Here is a 21,095-nt window from a genome sequence, read left to right on the forward strand (position 1 = left end):
CAACTGAAGAAGCACCACCGCTCTTGGTGGCTGCTGGTGAACCGGCCAGTGTGCACGTGCTGCCTCACCAGATGCAACCCAGTGGATAGTAAGGATACATCCTGCCCGGCCTTCCCTTGGTGGGGGTATCTGTTTACTCCTCTTGCCTGCGTCTGACCACGGATTTTCTGAAAAGCTGAACAAGCGGAATGATCTTTGAGACTTCTACCCATCTCTTAAATCTGCTTGAAATAAGCCAGAGATTTCCATGTTACTAAGGGAGGAATGGACAAACAGGTGAACTGATAAGGAGCTTAGCACCTAAAACTTATTTCCTTAGAGAACAGAGTTAAAAATCAAATCTAAATTCAGTATTTTAACCCCTTATGATTCCTATATAAGCTGAACTCAGCACACAAGCTTTAAATCAACCAATCATCCTCAGGAGTTTTACAACTGGATTTGTACCAGTACTTGAATCTTCCTTTGTTGTGTGGGTTTCTTTTTGTTTCTTAATTTTTTTTTTTCACTTGTATGATGGATATTATAGATATTTTTGTTCATGTGTAAATTATACTTTGTTTCTTACAGGAACTTTGCTCATTATGTGCATTAGTCATTATGATGTGTCTAATCAGAGGGATGTGGAGTTATTTTGCGCAGTCGGAAAAAAATGACTGTGGGGCATGGTTTTGATTTTGTTTTTCCAGAATCCAAATTTACAAATTTTTCTAAAGTGTTTGGGATTTAGGTATTAAAAAGGAGAGGCTTGCTATACGTATGGAATTAATGAAGTCCTTTATAACAGAAACAAGTTTTTGAATTCTAACTATTCGTAATATTTGCATTTAATACCCCTGTGTCCGCTGAGATTAACGTAAGGCTTAATGTAAACTTAGTTGCTTGTTTTCATATTTTTATTAATTACGTGCTTTTTACTAGGTGTATTAAACAGTTTGTTTCCCTTGAGTGGTCCAGCAGCTGTAAGGCCTTTGAAAACGTTCGTTAGTATACGTCTCACTCTATATAATGTGAACCCCCCACTGTTTTATGTAGAAGGATCTTTAGGTTATATAGTGAAGTTAGTCTACAATCCTTTTTTGCTTGTAGTTTCCAGTAAACTTTTTCTTTGAGGTTTTTCCATTTTTAACCTCCAATAAACCAGGCTTTCTCACTTTAAATTTTGTCATAGTTTGTGTTTTTCCTTCAGCTGTTGCTCTTGAAATTGTTAGTTTGCAGGAGCCTAAGCTTTTATTATTTATTCGTTTCGAAAGCAGTTTTCTAAATCTGTGGATGAAGGTTGAAAATGTGAACTCTGAAGCCTCAAATCTTCCTAGGCAAATTACACCATATTTTGAGGTCCAAAATTTTTGATAATGATTTTCAACTCTTAACTTTTGCGGAACTGGAAAGAATGAATTGTGGCTTTTGGGGGTAGCAGTGTAGCTGCTCTCCTCCCTCCTCCTGGTTTCCTTGTGCAAACTTACTGAAGGAGTGAAGGTCTCTGTCTTCTCTTCCTCCCTCTTCCCTGCTCCCCAGATCGCAGTTATTGGTCAGGTAGGATTTGTGCTTGATTTACATGGTTCTGCTTGATTTACATGGTTCTGCTTGATTTACATGGTTCAGCAGCCACCATTGCCTTCTGTTCCTGGGAATTCTGGAAGTTCCTAGTCTTTGCCCCATTTGAAGGCTTTTTGCGGAGTGCTTTTGTATTGCCCACGCAAGTTTTGTGCAGAAAAAAACCCCAAGCATTACATTGTAATGTTATCATCTAATGGCAATGAAATGACTGGAAAAAAAACACTGAAACACAAGGATGAAGTTTCTATCCATTACTGACTCACAAGCTTTCAAGGGATCTCTTTTCTACAAGCACCTTTATTTTTCCTTTTGTGCATAGAGTGTGATAATGAATTTCTTACATATATCCTCTGCTCAGGACCAATAAGATAATTGCAATACTTTTAAAAAAAACCCCAAACCACAAATTGATTTTAAGAACCATTTACATTTTAGTATTTCTAGTCTTCCAGTGTCCAGGAAAATATTTTATCAAGACAGTAACTTTCAATTTTGGGGCAGAAACAGTTATGTTAAATATGAAACCATACAGTTTTAACTGTCATCATGTCTTGGTAATCATGATTTTTCCCACATTTAAACTTTCATTTTTGCAGGTAAAAAGTTTTTATTATCTTCCTCACTATCTGTGTGTGTACACACTAAGCTGAACATTTTCTTTGAAAGTTTTTTAGTATTGCCAATAATCATACACTAAAAATTTCATTTCAGCTCACAACAATAGGGCTTTTCATATGTAATTTGAAGGATAAATCAGTAATTATGCATTTAATTGGCTAATAAATCATAGCACGTTTCCCTTATTTTCTGTAGTGCTATGCTAAATCTTTATAATGTAGCCTGCTGTATTTTTGTAAAAAAGAAAACTAAATGCCTTTTCTAGTTTATGTACAGTGCACGAGCCACATAAATATGTAAAGCCTTCTATGGTGTTTACTGTGTTATATGGGACGTTCTGTGATTACATGCCTAGGGGTTTTACGAATGTACATTTTAAAGTGGGTATTGAAGTTTTAGATTTTACCCTCTATCACGTGTATATTTAGTAGGTAAATAACAAGAGGGGAGCTTGCGCAAAAACAAATTTACAAAAAACCACCCAATAGCACCTTTTAAAATAAATCCATTTGTGGTTCTGATTCTTGTGGTATCAATGCTCACATTTTCATGATTAATTCTGTTAATGTTGAAAGTGGCTATTTAGTTGTGGGTTTTTTTTCTAAATTGGTGAACAGGGCATTTATTTAAATGCTTTAAAATTTGAGAAAGGTTTTAGGTAGCAGAATCTCTGCCTGTCATTTCCATTAACGCTGCAGGTTACAATACTTCAGTACTTCCAGTTCTCATTTCCTTCTGAGTTAGGGCATGGGGTCATTTGATATGTTTGCTCTCATTTAGAGGTTGAAAATTTCCAAAAATATTTCATGAATAAAATAACATCAACGTTGCCACAATTAAATGATGAATACAGACCCGGTGAATTATAAAAGATTGAAATGTAGCAATAGACCAACCTTTTTCTAAGTCACTTCTTGCCCATGGAAAGGCACTGGCCATTTTATTGTTGCCTGCATGTGAGGAAACTGGAGAGGGTGGCTGTTCCAATAAAAATTAGGATTAACGTAACTGATTTACAAGAATTTAAGGCATGAATTACGTTAAATTATACACTTAGCAGATTCTGTCATGTCAGTGGCAAGGACATTATGTAAAGTCACTGAAAGTTTTCCTTGATTATGCTCTCAGGAACAGTTAAGCAGCGTTTCAAGCTTCCTCCATATATGTACATGTATGCAAACCAAATTTAACTGGGTTTTTAGTTTTTGTAAGAAGGGGAATACTGAATATAGCTTGTGGTGATTCCAGTCCAGCATCCTGGATGCTTTCATTTGTACCATCAAAATGGTTGTGGATAGTGCATGTTATTGTCTAGCTGATCGTATGCATTAGGACAAGTGGTGAATCCTGGCTTTGTCTAAAAGATTTCTGAGTAAGATGGAAATTTTCTGTGGGTGTATTTTCATGTCACCTGATCCCTGGAATAGACTCGCAGTATTGCTAAAATAGAAGTTTGTTTTGAGAGAGGAAGGAAAGGGGTTTTTTAACTCTAAAACTTTTCAATGAATTATTTTATAAAGCAATTTATAATATTTTCTAGGTGGAGTGACAATAGCAAGATTTATATTAATATTGAACAATGTTTCCAAACAGATTTTAGTATGTGTGCATGCATGCTAAGAGAAGTAGTAAAACACACTCTATTCTTACATTTCATTAAGAAAAAATCCACCTGCATAGGGTGGCTGCATGAACGTCTGTTACTTTGATGTTTTGTTTAATTATAAAACGTTCACTTGAATTTGCTGACATCCTGGGGCAAAAAGGGTATTTGGAGAATTGAAGGCATGGTGAGCGTAGGGATTAAGAAATGGTTGCTAGTATTACATTAATAAACATTTGGAATATTCTGTATCAACCAGCACTATGCGTCCTCTGTGCCGCTCCCTGAATTAAATAGAGCAATAACTCAATAGGACCAGTTAGAGAAGTTAGTTTTACTTTGGATCATTTCGTAGTAAGCAAGCATACCATACCCTACCCTATCTAATCCTTGTGTGCCAAAATTCTCTTGTCAGCTTGTCACAGAAGAAAAAAAATTTTCAGATGTGACTATTTGCGGTCCTCAGAGGTATTTCTTGTAACAATAATGAAGCAGAGAATAAGACTAATGTAAAGCTCTTTCCCAGGAGCGCTAGCTATTTTTACTTTGATTCTTACAGTTTTCTTAATCATTTATTTCAAACCCCGTGGTAGGTGGCGGGCAGACATGTAACTGAATCTGGAATTGAAACCCAAACAGTTGATGAAACAAAATGGTAAATTCCTGAATCATCTTCAACAAAAGTGTAAGGAAGAACAATCTTCCCACATTCAGTTATCACATACATCATTACGGAAATGTGTGTGGCTTCAGCAATTCCTGAGTGTAGGGCAGAAAAAGGGATTTCTATTCAGAAATACAGTCCACCACAGTCATAAGTAACAAAGTCGTATAATCCTCCTAATGAACAGTTTGATGAATAACTGTTTTCCATTTGCCCAGTATACCAGTCCTGAAATTGTCCCATCACTGCCAATTTATTTTTTATGGGCATAATATTATATTGTATTGCGCTTTGTTACAATACGATGGAAGAGAAGTGTGAAGGGAGTGGGAGTCAATCATTCAGATACAGACTTTAAGCAAAGATTGGGTCTGTTCTTTGATTAACAAGACTGCAGCAACGTTTATACATAGTATACTCTTACATTTTGATTGTATTTCTGGTTCCTTTTCTTCACTGGTGAGCTAGAAGTTCTTGGCAAAGCTAAATATACAAAATAAATATAAACCACACTGCAAGGATGGGTCCCTCAGAGAGAGAGAGAGAGAGGAGAAAATGATTTAATGCAATAATGATTTTAGCTATACACAGGCATCCCTTTTTTGTCTCGATTTGTTAAATTACCTGACGTCTGCATGTGTAATTTAAACAAAATTTTGTTCTCTAGTCCTTCTTCCTTTTGAGCTATCTTCTCAAGGAGAAGGATGATAAATGGAAACATAAACATAGCATGAGAATGTGAACTAGTTCCCAAACATTTCAGTGGTTTTTATAAACAACTGGTCATTGTTACCTTTTGCTGGATTACAGTTTCCTTTAGAACAACAGTGCTCTTCAGCTGCATTACAAAGTTGATTCTAAATGTTTTTGCATAGTTGCTTAAAGGCTTTAATGTTTAAATAATGGTTATATAATTATACATTGTTTAAACAATTAGCTTTTAAGTCTAGCAATAAGCTCACGTTTTATACACATACTACCAAAAATGATAATGAAACTGCATTTTAAAGATGTGAACTGACCTTAGAGTGAGCAACCACAGTTTAGGGACATTTGTTTCAATTTTATAATTTGATTTTTAACGTGCTCATTTTCATTTCGAAACATGAATAGTGATTCCCACCATCCTCCTTGGTTGCCCTGTGAACACAGACATGGTCAGCAGCTACTTTTTCTCCTTCTGAACCCTATTTTCAGCATTCCTTGTGCATTGTGTGCCCTCTTCTCTAAGGTAGGAAGTGCCAGCTTGCATCTCACTGGTCTGTGGAGGCACAAAGGCTTGTCTGAGGCTTGAACTGGAGTGCCTTGGAGGGACAGGATTAACATCGTAGCATGTTAGTTGCTCCCCAAACCATCATGGCAGCTGTCGATTTATATTTTGAAACAATGAAAATAACAATTGATACAATAAATTAAGATACTGCTTAGTATTTTAACTTTTTCAAAGTCTCCTAATATTCTAGGTTCACTATTGTTGCTTGTCATGATTTGATTGCCTTCTTAAAATAACACAGGAAATGCATTTTTTTGAACTGCATTCATACAGTGATCGAATTGGGAATTTTTTACATGTGTAATAGTTTAATACAGTAGCAGAAAGTCTAAGGATAAAAAAATCATTCTTTAAAAGTTAAATACATTTTATCTATTTTATAGGAGCATTTCAGAAATCGTATTTTATAGCTGTACTACATTTTAATTTTAGATACTGTACATCTTTAACGACTTTCTAATTTATACAATTTTTGTTTCATTGTCAAAACATTTAATTATATCATGTCTTGAAGGTGTAAAGCTGTCAAATAAATCAGAGGCTCAGTATAAACATTTGGTGAATTGCTTTTGCTACCATACTGTAGTTGTTACTGGGCAGTTAGTGGAACTTTTTTAAAGCATTTACTCAGCAGGTACAGGACAACACTGGTACAATGAATTGCTGATTGCTTGTAAAACAGCAGGTAGTAATGCCCTCACTCTTTGTAATTCTGCTTTGTGAAATAAAGTGGCAAGATAGCGTGGCAGAGAAAGCCAATGTGCAGCGAATATGTTTCCTGCCTAAGGGCTGCTGGAGATTGCCAATCCTATTTCCAGCAAAAAAATGTAAAATTGTTGCTGTTTTCCATAGCGCAAAAAATGAAGTTCCCACCGCTAGAGGGAACGAACCGCGTTCACGCTTTGGAAAATTTGGCGACACAGGCATGAAAAATAGAAAATGCACAGACTGGATTTCTTTATGGAGGCCTTAATAGTTGTATTTAAAAAACAAAACAAAACAAAAAACCACAACAAACAACCACCGAACACCAAAACAAACCAACAACTTGCAGGTGTCTTTAAAATGTTCCTATGAAAAGTTTTCTCTTTTTTTAACCAATATTTTGTTCTGGTGTTCATACAAACTCCAGGCTCCCCAAAGTGGGGTTTGGATGAAGTAAATTAGTTCTACTTTGAAGCCTTTCTTTTCTCCCCCTTTCAGAATGAATGGGGAGGCCTTTGAATAAAAGCTGCTTTTCATTAGTGCCACCACATACCTATTTGAAAGGAAGAGCTCTTTTAGCACATACAAACACTGGAGTAAAGGAAAGCTTCCTTTTTTTCTACCAGAAGACCATCGGCTAAACAGCTCCTAGCTTCTCTTTCCAGTCAGGTGGTTTCCAATCAGAGTTAATTACTCCAGTCATTTATTCTAATCACCCTCTTCGTCGGCCAGCAGTACCCTGTCACGGGGTGGCATCGTTTGAAGCCAGTTAGGTTTGAAAGCCACTGCAGGGTACTTGAGGCTCATTAGCGAGGCCTCTCCATGCCTGGCTCGCGATATGCTCCCTGATTAACTCCCGGTGCCCCACCGCCGCCCCCTCCCCTCCCCGCGCCACAATTAACTCTTGCCTTGCTGATTGCCTTTTGCTCGCTCCCAGGCCGCCCGCGCCGAAAACACGGCCAGCTCCCATTTGCAAACGCGGACGAAACACCGGTGTGCAGAAATGGCGATTTTTTTTATTTTTTTTTTTTTTTTTGTTTGTTTTTTTCTTGCAAGGAACGGCTGGCTGCGGCAGCGGTTTTCTGCAGCGCTTGCCTGAACTGGGCCAGGCTCCCTGCGGCAGGGCCGGGCCGGGTCTCGCTCCCCCCGGCGGTACCGGGCTCCCCAGAGGCGGGCCGGGCCTCGCTCCCCGCGGCAGGGCCGCTAGCACCGGAGGGCCGGGCCCGGCCCAGGCCCCAGGTCTGCAAGCCTGCTGCGCCTTTTTTTTTTTTTTTTTTTTTTCCTTTCATTCCCTTCCATATACCTGGTGTACAAAAAACAACAAAAAACCAACAAAAAAAACCCAACAAAAAACCCAAAAAAAGTAGCAGCTTGTCCTCCAAAATAAAGGGCAGAATTTGCAGCCTTACCAGAATTTTTAAAAATAGCGTTAGTTTCCCAGGTGCTCTGTCGATAGGTGAACTTCAGGCTTAGCTTCCAGAGATTAGACTAGATATCTAACTGCTCTGTTGTGTGGATTTGATGGGCAGGCAACACGGGGACCTTCAGCTTTCCTGGGTAAAATCAGACCTTTATAGTTCTGAACAACCCTGGCTTTGAGGCAAGAACTTGATAGTATCCTTCTGCTTTGCTTACTCTGGGTAGGAAGACTCGCATGCCACAGGTATGGGATTTTATTTTAAAAAAACTCATTAGTGTTCTCCTCGGTCAGACTTAAGTAGTTTTATGTTAATGGATTGCAACCTTGTCATTTGGTTGTTGCTACTTAAAAACTGTGTGTAACAAGGTGTTGCTTTTTAGGTTTTTGTGGTTTTTTTTTAAAAAAAAATGTGTTCTTTTTCCATACTGGGAGGTAATGCCGTAGATAGTTGCTTGCTTGTTTGCCCTGTAAAAAGCAAGACTCGTCTCTGGGCGTTCAGCCTCTGAATTAAATGGTTATTTGAAAGATGGGAGTTAAATGCTGGTTTATTGCAATATATTTGTTTTTTATTTCTAAATGCTGGTGTTTTTTAGGCCATCTTCTATGAAGAAAAAAGCCCTATATTGCTGATAGAAGGGGGAATTCTGTTTTTTTTTTTTTTTTTCTAGCATCTTATTTAGCTTATAACTGGAAAAATTTAATTCATTAAAATGTTAGTAAACGACCAGATGCTTTTTCAGCATATAACCTCTAAATGTTAATAGTATTCATCTCCTACACCCTTCCCACTAACACGGTTCATGGCAGAGTAATATAAAGGTTATGAAAAGTTTGCTCTCAACTGGCTACAGAATGTCTGTTGCACTTGGAGGTGTTTACGTCTTGATTTCCTGAGCATGCTCAATATACTCAATATATCACTTGTCTGTGTACAGCTGTCATAGTGGAAATTTGAAGCAGTTTAGGTGAAAGAAGGGAATAACATATAGAAGAAATTAAACTATCTACAAGAAAGCATCTATGAGCAAAACTGGTTGAAATTCAACATGCAATGCATGATGAAATTAGAAGAATAAAGATTTTGCATTTTCTGAGGATGGACATTTTAAGAAGTAATTTACAAATATAATCCATTTTCTGTTTGATTTCTTTCAAGCGTTGAACCTGACTCCTAAGAGCTCTTTGTTCTGTTACAAATTCCAGCACTAGCCCCACTACTCCCAGGGAGCAGGAGGGAGCCCAGGGGATCCACTGGGACAGGATATGACAAACAGTCAAGATTGAGTGTCCTCCTTAATCAGGAGACTGTGGAAGTGCTTGTCCCGAGGGTATTTGATAGAAGGTGAGCCACCCCGAGCACCAGTTCATCTGGATCCAGACATCCCGGTAGCTTGCTTAGCAAACATGCCAGCACAAAATGTTAAATGAGGACCTGCTGTGTTTGAGGAAGTTTGCAAAGAGCATTTCATTTTCCAAATAGTATCTTCCACAAATCTGATATTCTTCTTAAATGCTGAATGTAGAAGCTGATGATGTCCTTGATGCACAAATTCTCCCTTTCTCTGTCATTGTAAAGTCAAATAAAGATTCTCCTGTGTCATTCCAGTTAAATGCCAGCTTGAGTCTGGTGTCCTCACCAAACATACCTTCTATTGTCATCCTAAGCCACTGCTCGGAGTGCCTTTATTTATAAAAGATCAGGGCTTCGCTGTTCATAATCATCTCAAATCCTGTGCTTATCTATGCAACTTAGCCCCAGAGTGGGTTACACATTTGTGCCACGTGATGATATAGTACTGTTTCCTATTTTTGTAACTGTTTGATTTATTCAGATGTGGTACCCTAATTACCTTTGTAAATCTTGTGTTCTGTTCTCCAAAAGCTTCCTCTTCTGTGAATTAGCAGACAAGTCAAACGACAAGATTGAAATGACTTGTCTGCCTGACTTGCATCTAAGCTGTGTTTTAAATTTTAAATTCCTTGACCTTCTGTCATACCTTTTCCTAACCTTAAACAAATTTTTCTAGAACATTTTTTTCCCAGAACTGGCTTCAAAGACAAATTAGATTAGGCTCTACAACCCTTCTAAGATGTTTGCTCGTACTATTTGCAGTGGTTTGAAGACCATGTGTTTGCAACCATTTCTGTCTCCTCTTACATGCATACTAATACTTGTTGATCATCACGGTTCTTGTGAATTGCATATACAACTGACACATCAAAGCCAGTATAAATGCTGCAAGCTGTTGAAACAGAGTGCAAAAATAAAGCAACAGTTGACTTTTAGGGCTTACAGAGTAAATCAGAAGGAAGAAACGTATGAGCAGTTTAGATGTAAAATACATTAAAAAAATCACTAGTTTCTCCCAGTTGGAAGTGTATTGGGCTGTCATTAATCAGACAGTATGCCAAGGCTTAAACTTTAATTTGAGGACTAAATGGGATGGTAGTACTCAACCTCAAGCTTAGCATGAAAGCTGTTTCGAGTGTAGTTTTGTCTGTGTTCCCATAAACCTTTTTTTGTGTTTTGATCATGCAGGTTCAGTTCATGTTTCAGACATTTTCTAAAACTTCATGACCTTCACTGCATTCACTAGTATCACTCTATATCACATTACAGTTATGCTAGCTATGTGTTCATTTAGTATAAGTAAGCCAAAACCCCACCGCTGGGTAAGTGTACTCTAATCATAACACTTTCCTGAATTTCAGAGTTTGGCCTGTTTCTAGCTTCAGTGAAAAAGCTTGTTTGACCTCAAAGGCAGGGAAATTTTACATGGTTTAAAGTTTTGTAGTGTGTGTTTTGCACCTCTCTCTTAATGGGAAAGAATCTGTAACCTTAAAAGGTGAGTCACTGTTTACCGTGACAAATGCCCTTTCTGAAGTGTGTAGTACTCTGACCTTTCAGTTTGTCTTTGGCTGGTACTTGACATTCGGAAGCAACTGTGATCATGTTGACAAGGCTCGAGGAGATGCCACGCAGGAGTCCCTCAACTAGAAGTATGCGAGTTAGCAGAAGTGTTAGAAGCAGTTTACCTGCACTAACCTTCTGAGAGGAAAGATATGTCAGCTTGGCAGCTCAGGATGCTAACACGATCGTGCAGCTTTGCTGCCATCGGCTCAACCAGTACACAACACAACGTTGTGAAATACAGTCACATCTTCTGGGATTTTGGTGTTTAGGTGTGGTGTTTTGTGTTTTTTTTTTTTTTTAATACAAAACTTCATTTAAACTAATTTGACTGAGCTGACTGTCAGCTGTGTGGTTAACAGCCTGTGCTTCCATGGGTAATAGGTTCCAGATCCAGGCTGTCGGTCTTCATGCAAACAAATGCTGGAGGAACTGGGAGAGAAATTGCTGAATTTCAGGAAGGAGGGAGAACTTCCTGCCTCCTTTTGGTGCTGTGTGTGAGGATTTTAAAATGGGATTTTGCTTCACTGTCTTGACCTCAGGACATTGCTGTCTCTTCTGGAGGAGAGGATCCTCTAACAATGTAGCAGACGTTTTAAACGTGGACAAAAAATGCAGGGGTGGGATGGGGGAGGTGGAAATGATGGGGAAATCAGCAACACCTCCTGGTGTTATAAATACTTGCTTTTAGCCATATCTGTAGTAATAAATGGTTATGGTCTAACCGGTTGTGGTTAGAGTTTCCGTGTGTCTCTGGGGAAAGCCAAATGCAAGCCACATACGTCAGTATTATCACAGTTATGAATAATGGTAGCCATTTCTGTGATTCCACAACTGTAATTAATTATGACTTCTATATATTATTTTTCATGTAGGGGAATTTAATAAAGACCTCCTGATCGTTTTTTGTTCCTATCGCAGTTCTTCTGTATCTTTTCTACCTCTGTCTGAGAAGAAATCCACCAATTAGGAAGGGGTCATTCTTAGTATGCCTTTTGAGTAGCATCTTTCGGTTTATGGAGCCAGCTGGCCGAGGCAGATTTTGCCCACTCTTTTTTTCAATGGGGAAGTTAGTTTTGTCACAACCATGATCAGTGGAATATGTGAATAAGTGAGGTAAGCCAACATGTGAATTGGCAGTTCATTAACTGTTGAGTACCAGTGTGCACGCTCAAGGAAAAGAGTATACCATTTACATGCACTGTGGGCAAATCAGCCCTTATTCAACACGTGGCATTGTAACTACACTGTTTGGGACCTGTGTTGGCTTTTTTTAACTTGTTTTCAGTTTCTTTACGCTATAGTGTCGTCTTTGGAAATCTGTGTTTTTAAGTCTAGCTCTCCAAATGTGCTAACAGCCATATGCTTGTGTCTTCTTCTAATGGGTAACTTTGGAGATCCTGCAAGCCGGGATGCTTTGCTTCACCTTTCTAAGGTGTTCTACTATGAAGGCTGTGGAATTGCTCACAAAAGTAAAGATAAGCATCTGTGTAAATGTTTTCACTATTGGCACCTAAGGTAGATGTCTAAACTTTGAAATTTAACAACAAAAATGCAACATTTGGTCTGTTTATATACTGTTCATGGTAAATTATAGCAATTCTGCCTTAAAATATTGCTCTCAAATTGGCAGATTATCATGGATATACTAAGAAATATTATTTTAAGGGTGATCACTGCCCTTTACGTAAAGAGTAGCTAAGAATGCTCCAAGGCAAGTTTTCATATTCACCTAAATCTTTTATTCCTGGCACCTAATGATACACATTTCAGTTGAGATTAAAGCTGAATTTCAAAGGAAATGTAGCTTTCATTTTATAAAATACATAACAGCTGTCTGACTTGTCCATTTAAACTACAGAATAACAGTTGTAGACTGAATATAGAAATCACCAAAAGATGCAAAAGTGCTCAAGATTTGTAGCTAAATGTGCTACTAATTCACTCTTATTTTGGTAATAATTACATAAATTCAGGTAGTCATTAGATTGCAAAATATTTTTCTTTTGTTGCGTGCTGTTTATGCAGAATATACCTTGCCACAAAATTCTGTTTGATTAAGTTACATCAGTACACGAATTTTCTCTTTTGCCATTACTTAGTACCTGCCATTACTTAGTACCTTATTCTTAAATACAGAGAGGTAGAAGGAGCAGGGGAAGGGAAGTTTATCTTCCAGAGATCTATGTCTGAGCTTCTTCTCAGATTGTTGATATTCTTTGTTCTATAAGATCAGTCGTCTTCAGTAAAACGTCTGAGTTAAATCTTTTTATTAAGATTATATTTTCCAGAGTTCTTTTTGTATTTTATCCTAGTATTGGTAATCAAGTAAAGAAATAAAGTAAAATGCTAACTTTGGTTATAACAGTAGTGAAGAATGCATTGGCAGTGCACTTCTGGAACACACAAAAAGAAAGGAAAAATTAAATGGTTCTTATAATGTAAGCTGTAAAGTAATTGCTCACTTTCTGAAGTGTTCAAAGCAAATTGCAAAATACAGTAAATAAAACTATATGCATTTGGAACGGTTATTTAGCAAGTTTGAAACCAGCAATCATGTAAACGGTTTTGATGTCCATTTCATCCTTTTGAAATTTGTATTACCTTATGCAGGGCGCGGAGTTTTCTCCTTAGTACGTCTGCTGTCCTCTTCCTCCTCCTCCTGATATCTTCAAGGCAGGCTTGAGTTCGATATCTTTCTAATAGCTTCTTATACTTTTTTTTTTTTCTCAGATGTCTACCCATGCGATCAAATAGTGTTGCGGGTGAAAGCGTGTTGGGTAATTTACTTTTAAATACTAGTGGTTGCTGAGAAACCTCAAAAGATAAAGCCAGCACTTCAAGAGTTAATATGTTATTAGGAGGACAGGAAATCTGGCAACTATTGCAGAAACTAGACCTAATGGTGCACACAAACAATTTGTCAGTCGTGGTAAATGTGAATAGCTTTCCGCAAAGTGGCTGCTTTTGCTTTGTTTGAACAGCCTAAACTTTTCCTTTTTGGACTTTAAATCTTAGAAGTGAAATGTGATCCACATATTGAATCAAAATTATTTAATTCAAAACATATTTTGATTGGAACAAGGTTGACATGGAAAGAAACTCTAGAATAAAAAAAAAAAGTTGAAAGGACTTTCTATCATATATTTAGCAGGAAAATTTGAAACAGTTCTAATTAGGCTGAAAAACCAGCCTTCTTCATTGTAACTTACAAAGGTCATATATCAATGTTAAGGCAGCATTACCAACTTGTGTCTGAAAGCCTGCACATGCAAACATAATTCCAGTTATTTGGCTTCATTGGTTCTGGTTTTGGGGGTTTTTTTGTTTTTTTGGTTTTTTTAAATGTACGTGCATGCACATACTTCCAAGACAGTTATATGTACCTGGTACTGCAGTTATGTGGGTGCTTTGTCGTGTTCGAGGATATTTTTCACATCAAAATTGTGTTTGTGCTAAAAATGTGTGAAATCCTAATTCATGTGGTTCTGTTCATACGTAAATATTTTTCAAATGGAATGTAGGAAAAAAGACTCAATGATTTTAAGTGTTTCAAAGGAAATTGCTTAGTTCAAAGAGGAACTAAAATATTTAGCCTATTAAAGGTAATAGGCAATTATTTGTACTTGAGATTTGTAATGTCTCTCTTGCCGATGTAGTATATTCCTGGGGTTTTTGTGGTTTGGTTTTTTTTTTTTTTTAATCGAGTGAATAGGAAAGATTATTCATGTATGAGAAGCAGTTTTAGTTTCTCATCAAAGTTTCTGCCTTCATTTTAACTATAGAAAACACATTTTGTATAGGTTGGACTTCTTTTCTGTCTTTCAAGTAAGAGTTACATGCATGGTTTATGCTATGCTTCGAGATTGCTTTAATCAGCATAGGAATAAGGCAAGTTTGTGATCTATTTCTGAATAGCTTGATTATGAATAAATATCTATGCTGGTGAAAAGAAATACAGTTATCTTTTCATCTGATTTCAGCATTGGAACATCCCAATCTTAAGCATGGTATATATTGGTTTTTAATAGGCATCATTTCAAATCCTACATGTCATTACATAGTCTAAACCAGAAAGAAAAGTACAGGGCAAAAGCCAATAGTAGTCACTTAAAAGATACAAATCTTGATTCCAAGGGTATAATAATGTTTGGGAAGATATATCATCATAAATAGTTAGAGTACTTCTACTCAAAAAAGGAAAAAATCTTTCTTAACCTGCTAGTTTTATGTTTTTGTCGTTCTGACCATGTTATATCAGTATTAGACTGATAATTAGTCTTCAGTTGCTAGGAGGAAATTATTCTCCGTTCATTCCTTTCAGAAAACAGGGCAAAAAAATATGTACATAAAATAATGAATTTTGGAGTCCTTCGTGAAGAAGTCATTTTGATTGCACATATTTAATGTCAACAGACTGTGCATTTGAAAAATATTTATGAATAAACTAAAATTTCCTTGTAAGACCAAAGCTTCAATTTGTTGATGTGTCTGAAGCATTTCTACCTTGGGAACAGAGAAATGAAAGTTACTAATAGGTGTTTGTGTTTGACATCTGTATACTGTACTTTTTAGCATATCTCAAGTGTTTTAGTCTCTGCCTAATAGATCTCATTAAAGAAACAGATATCAGCCCCAAGACAGTTTGTCAAAGTTAATATGACTCCCTGTGGACAGAATTGACAATTTGTGTGTGGCTTCACGTGACGGTCTTTTCATGGGCTTGTTTGATCCTTTAACAATTGGGCATTAGTGACTGATTTATTTTACAATAACTCGATAGGATTGAATATTACTGTATTATGCTGGACATTTTAGAGGATTTTCTTGGTTTGCACATTTTCTTCAGAGCACACAGTACATAATGTACTCGGTCTGCTGTGGGAGCGCTAACAATTGATTGGTTTGCTTTAAGAGCAGCATGGGAAGGATGTTAGTATCCCATCGCTGCATGCCATATTTAACTTGAGCCTTAATGAGCACTGGCTGTCCTAGATGTTTAAGTAATCCTAAATGCTTAGCATTCAATACCCTTGGTTTAGTTTTGCAAGAGGTAAATGCTAACAGTAACATTTTTTTTAGAAAAACCTTCTTTTAAAACTGGATAGTTATGTAAATTGGAACCTTTTCACTTCTCAGATTTATTTTTTTTTTAAGGAGCACCCATACTTAAATAGTATATACCAGTGTGACTATAAAGTGTATCGTATGTACTGGTACATTGTGTTGTTTTCCTTGAAAGTCTGTTTTATTTCTTAATCATTATACAGACTGTTAACTATTCCTCCATCAATTGTGTCATAGCATAAGTACTTCCCTCCAACCAAGAACTTAACTGTGAACCTCAAATGACAGGCAAGATTATTCAGCCTCGGAATGTGTGTACTACATTTGGTCTGTCCTTCAGGGTCCTGGATATTGATGCTGACTGTAGTAATTTTTTGTTTAACCCTTTTATTTGTGATTTGGCAAATAAGAAAGAAGATATAAAATGGCCTAACTTGGAAAAAAATGAAAAGGAAATTATCTACTTTTGAATCTGTGTAAATTACAAGTGTAAAATAATTTTAATCTTGAAAAAGAGAATTAAATCAAGGATGGCTCCCAACCATTCCATGAAAAGGCAGAGAGTGTGTGTTAGTTTTGCTTTTTAAGAAAAAAGTCAGATGTATATATCTGTTAATCTGAGGAGATTAGAGATAGTCACGTCCAAATGCTTTGTGAGGGTAATATGACACATTACAATCTAGCTTTTGAAGAAAAGGAAAATATGAACAACCTGTGCACATACTAAATATATATATATATATAAAAAAATCACAAGTTCTTAACGTTATTTTTCCTGACATTAGATAGTTATAATGATAACAGTAAGTATATTCTAGGGTTAATTTTTTTTTAGCAGGATAGCAAGAAAATTAATTCCTATCGTTGTCATTTGCTGAGCCCTGTAGAATTTTATGGCTGCACATTGTAGTATTATGGACACTCATGAGACTCCTGACTGGTTTTATCTTATTAAACAATTTTGAAATCATTAATTTTTAATTGGCCAGCTTGTGGTTTTTTATAGTTTTAATTGTGTGTCTGTGTCTAAATGTTGGGGGTTTTTTTAATTTTTTTTTTAAAAAAAGAAAAAAGTAAAAGAAGAAATCCTCTCTAAGCATATATGTTGTATTTCCATATGATCATTCAAAGAGATACTATAGTGCGTGGTAATTCATTTTAAAGAATGCTTTCAGCAGTTCAGTAGCTGGGAATCCTAATAATAATAAAAAAAAGAATGATATGATGTTGAAGATATGTACAGGTCTTTTCTTGATTGAAAGTTCTAATTAAGTGAATCGAGGAAAATTAACTGAAATTAGCTGTCAGAAAGTCACATTTAAATGAGTGATGATCTGGTGTGGCAGTAAACATTTAAATGATATAAATTGCCATTTAAGTGTATGGTTTAATGTTTGTCATGCATTAATATGACATGAGACTGCAGTGACAATCAAGCAGCTTGCTCTAATTTGAACATATTTAGGGCTTTTGTGTGGAGTGCACCACACAAATTAAGACAATTGCTGTTTTTATGTGTCAATTTAAATGTTGTTTTCAGGCATCGGTTAATGAAACAAACCCATCATTTTTGTGTGCAAATTGCAGAGTGATTTCCTTGGTTTTCAGATTAATTTTAACTTCCTCTGCTCAAAATTAGGAATTTCCTTTACAAGGAAAATGCCATTTATTTCCTTAGATGAAGAGAACCTCAGACTTTGTTATGTTGTTTCATTTGCTCATTCAAATAAGAAATATATTGAATCCTGTGTATCAAATAGAGGAAGCAAATCCTACTAGTGATTTAATCTAGATGAATTAACTCTTCAGATGACAATGATTTTTAGGTTATCTTTTAATACATTTGTGCTGTATCTAATCCAAGGTGGAGAGATTGATTATCGTTTGGATGTTTTTGCCTTGGGGATTGGGTTGTAACTGGATAACATCTTCAGAAAAGTGGCTTAACCATTCAGCATAGTACTGTTTCTGTGTAGGTTTGTACAAGAGATATATACAAGAAATGCATAAAAGTAATAGCAATTTGATATTCCAGCATGTTAAATAATTTGTACCCTAACATCCCTAGTTAGTTCAGTTTCCCCAAGTCTATCAATCTTCTCTCTGTCAGAATCAGATTATCATGCTGTTATTATTCACAGTGCACATCACACAGAAAAGCACAATTTCATCTTGAGAGTTCATAAAATCATAGCCTGGCTGTCCATAAATGCTTTCCACTTACTGCTTTTTTTCTTATTCCCACTATTATAAAGCAAGGTCTTCTGGTCAGCAGGGGGTAGGGCATGAGACTCTACCACAGGGCCCACTTTTTTTTGTCTAGAACGTCTAAAATACTGTACTTAGACTTGTTAAGATAGTTTTGTACGCTTCAAAAAATGCTTCTACCACCACTAAATGATGACTATCTGGCAAACTCAAGTTTATATATTTTGTGTGTGTTTTTTTACAGGCATTAGAAAGTGAGTTTGTTTCCTGCCAGCTTCACCAGTGGATCGATCTGATTTTTGGCTACAAACAGCAAGGGCCAGAGGCTGTTAGGTCCCTAAATGTGTTCTACTATTTGACTTATGAAGGAGCTGTTAATTTAAGTTCAATAACGGATCCCATATTGAGAGAGGTAAGTTTGTACTTTAAATATGTGAAAGGAAAATCTCTGGCAACCACTGCAGTGTAAAGACTCCACGTTGTTCAAGGCTACCGGCAAACGTTCAAATCTTTGTGTTCTCTTGTGGTTTTGGCTATGGGCCAGACAAATGCAAGGTGCCTGAACCGGTCGTCACAGCATGCAAAATTAAGAGAACAAGCATGCAAGTTGTTCTTAAACTTTGTGCACCTGGATTCGGCACAAACTGGATGCCAAGATAAAAATAAATGTTGAAGGATTGCTTCAGTTGCTGAGGGCAGGCATTTTGCTCACTAATACTGGATCTTAATGTCAGAATACAGTAAGCAACCTTGATTTGCTTGTACTTTTGAATTTGCTTTTACAGTTTTAACAATCCTCTTCTAATGCAGTCCTGCATATGTAGTACACATCAAACACCATAGTTTTGTATCTTCCATTATTTTTATTTGGCTTGCTATCAAATTAATAATAACTCATCCTGTATTTTTCATATGCAAAAATAATTATTTAAACATTGGAACGATCAGTAGACTCAGACTCCGCACCAGTCGGAAAAATCTATTTGCTGAAGTATCCCTTGTTGTCTTAAAGACTCCTCCCTCCTCCATCTAAACAGCTGTTTAAAAAAAAAAAAAAAAAGGGGCAGGGTGGGGTGGGTGATTAAAACAGATTTTTGATCGGTTTTATGCTCTCTGTTCAGGCAACACATTGTTATCAAGTATGTGTGCAAGTATATTAACTACAGAATAAATGTAACTGGTACTTTGTTATAAAATATTCTGAGTCCCTGAGAACAAAGTAATATGAATGCTATCAACAATTTTATTTAAAAGGGTGGCTAGATGTATACTGATAGGGAATATATGTATGAACTGAATGAAAACAAGAATGAAGACATTTCTGCTTACAAACATTAGGTTTGAGGTTCGCTGTAGAATTCTAGGCTAATCCTAGTTGAAGTATTTGTTATTTATTGCTTACTGAAAGAAGGTCTGAGAAGCAAGCAATTATTATTTTAAATAATACTATTTTCTCAGTACGTACTGGCCATCTGACTATTTGGAACACCTTGACAGCCTCTGTAGAGGAAGTCCCATCGTAGCAACCCTGTGGGTTGTAGCTGGCTTGTGGGTGCAGTGCAAAGGTTTGTGTGGTATGCAAGGCATGTAGGGGTGCTCAAGGACTGGCTTAAGTACCAAGAGTGATGGCTGGATGTCGTCATTACATTTGAGCTAAAATATAGATATTGCACAGAAATACATTTAATTGAGCTAAGAAAAGAGACACTGGAAGACTTGGCTTCTAAGAAAAAATGTCATCATCTGGGTTTGAAACTGTTATTGACCCAAGGGTACTAGATGTTCACTCTGCCATGTTTTTATTTCGTTGATAATGTTTTTCCACTGTACACTGACAAGGAAATATTCTTACCCTGTAAGAGTATTTATTAGACTCTTGAAGTGCTAGGTTTAAGTGTGACCTGAAAAATAGACTGGGCATTGTGTGTAATTTGTTCTTAATTTTGTTATTAAATGAACCATCATTGAACCATCATTTATGAAACTAATACTTGAAGTAATACTAATCAAAATAGCAGTCTGCCACACATAATTTTTATGTAGTTCTTAATTTTTCTGGAACAGTTCTATTACCCATTTAACTGTGATCTGTTCTACTTGTGTCGTAGCCTGAAAAAAAGTAGTTTAAGACCAGGGAAGTTTCAAATCTGTCTGGAAGTGTGAATCATCTCTCTTAGACAGGCATTCACTTTGTACTTCTAGAAATATATTAATACCTTTTGTTACCAAATCTTTTTCATTTGTCATGTTTTTATTGTACTTCAATGTTTCTTATTTTTGGGTTGTTCTGTGCTGCCTGAACTGAGTGGCATATAAAAATGAAAACAGGAGAGGAAGAATAGCAGTGTTGTTGAGTTCATAAGAATGGAGTAGCTTAGCAGAAGCAGAATTTCAGAACACTACTGATGCTGTGAAAAATACATGCTGATGAATGCAGGCAGCAGAATGAATGGTATCTTGTGGCACTTTCATTCTGAGTTACTTGAAGATTGGTCCAATGGAATATTTTTATTTCAATGGAATATTTTTATTTAGTATTTTTAAGCAGGTCAGTAATACAGTAAAAAGGTTCCTGTTTGGTTAGGTATCCCTTGCTATTTACATGTATTTGTGAAGCATATTTTTGTATTATGTAAATGTGCCTGTGTAATTTAAAATGGTACATATGATCAGCTCTGATATGATATTGACAGTGAAGAGATTTAATGACTATCATCACCAACGGTGAGTTATTCTGTTTTTACTTATGAGTAGAGATGAAAGTAATAAAAAATCTGTTTGTGTGTATATCTATGTGCATAATCATTCTATATCTATGTGCTAAATGAATTTATCATGCACCTTTGACAGCCTCACCTTCTTCCTGCTTACTAATCCATCTCCCTGAGGAACTGCGCTAACATTCTATACTGCCGAGCAGCTTCAATCAGCATTTATTTTTCTCCTTCAGTCAGCTTGCCAGAAAATATTACTTCTTTTCTCCACCAGATTCCTGGTTGGAGGCCAAATGAGTTTCTGATCTGGGCAATTAACAGTATTTTTAGGCAGGCACAACACCTCAGATTT

General features: G+C 36.5%; 1 protein-coding gene across 9 annotated transcripts in view; it reads left to right on the top strand.

Annotated features, from left to right (window-relative positions):
- LRBA (LPS responsive beige-like anchor protein) overlaps positions 1–21,095 on the top strand; it is a 424,097-nt gene that overhangs the window by 346,849 nt on the left and 56,153 nt on the right. For all 9 annotated transcript variants that reach the window (XM_074867473.1, XM_074867476.1, XM_074867474.1 and 6 more), the window contains one exon: positions 18,274–18,441. In XM_074867473.1, coding sequence (XP_074723574.1) covers positions 18,274–18,441 — 168 coding nt within the window. The remainder of the gene's footprint in view (positions 1–18,273; positions 18,442–21,095) is intronic.

This window comes from Strix uralensis, chromosome 4 (genome assembly GCF_047716275.1).
Source record: "Strix uralensis isolate ZFMK-TIS-50842 chromosome 4, bStrUra1, whole genome shotgun sequence".
Lineage (NCBI taxonomy): Eukaryota > Metazoa > Chordata > Aves > Strigiformes > Strigidae > Strix > Strix uralensis.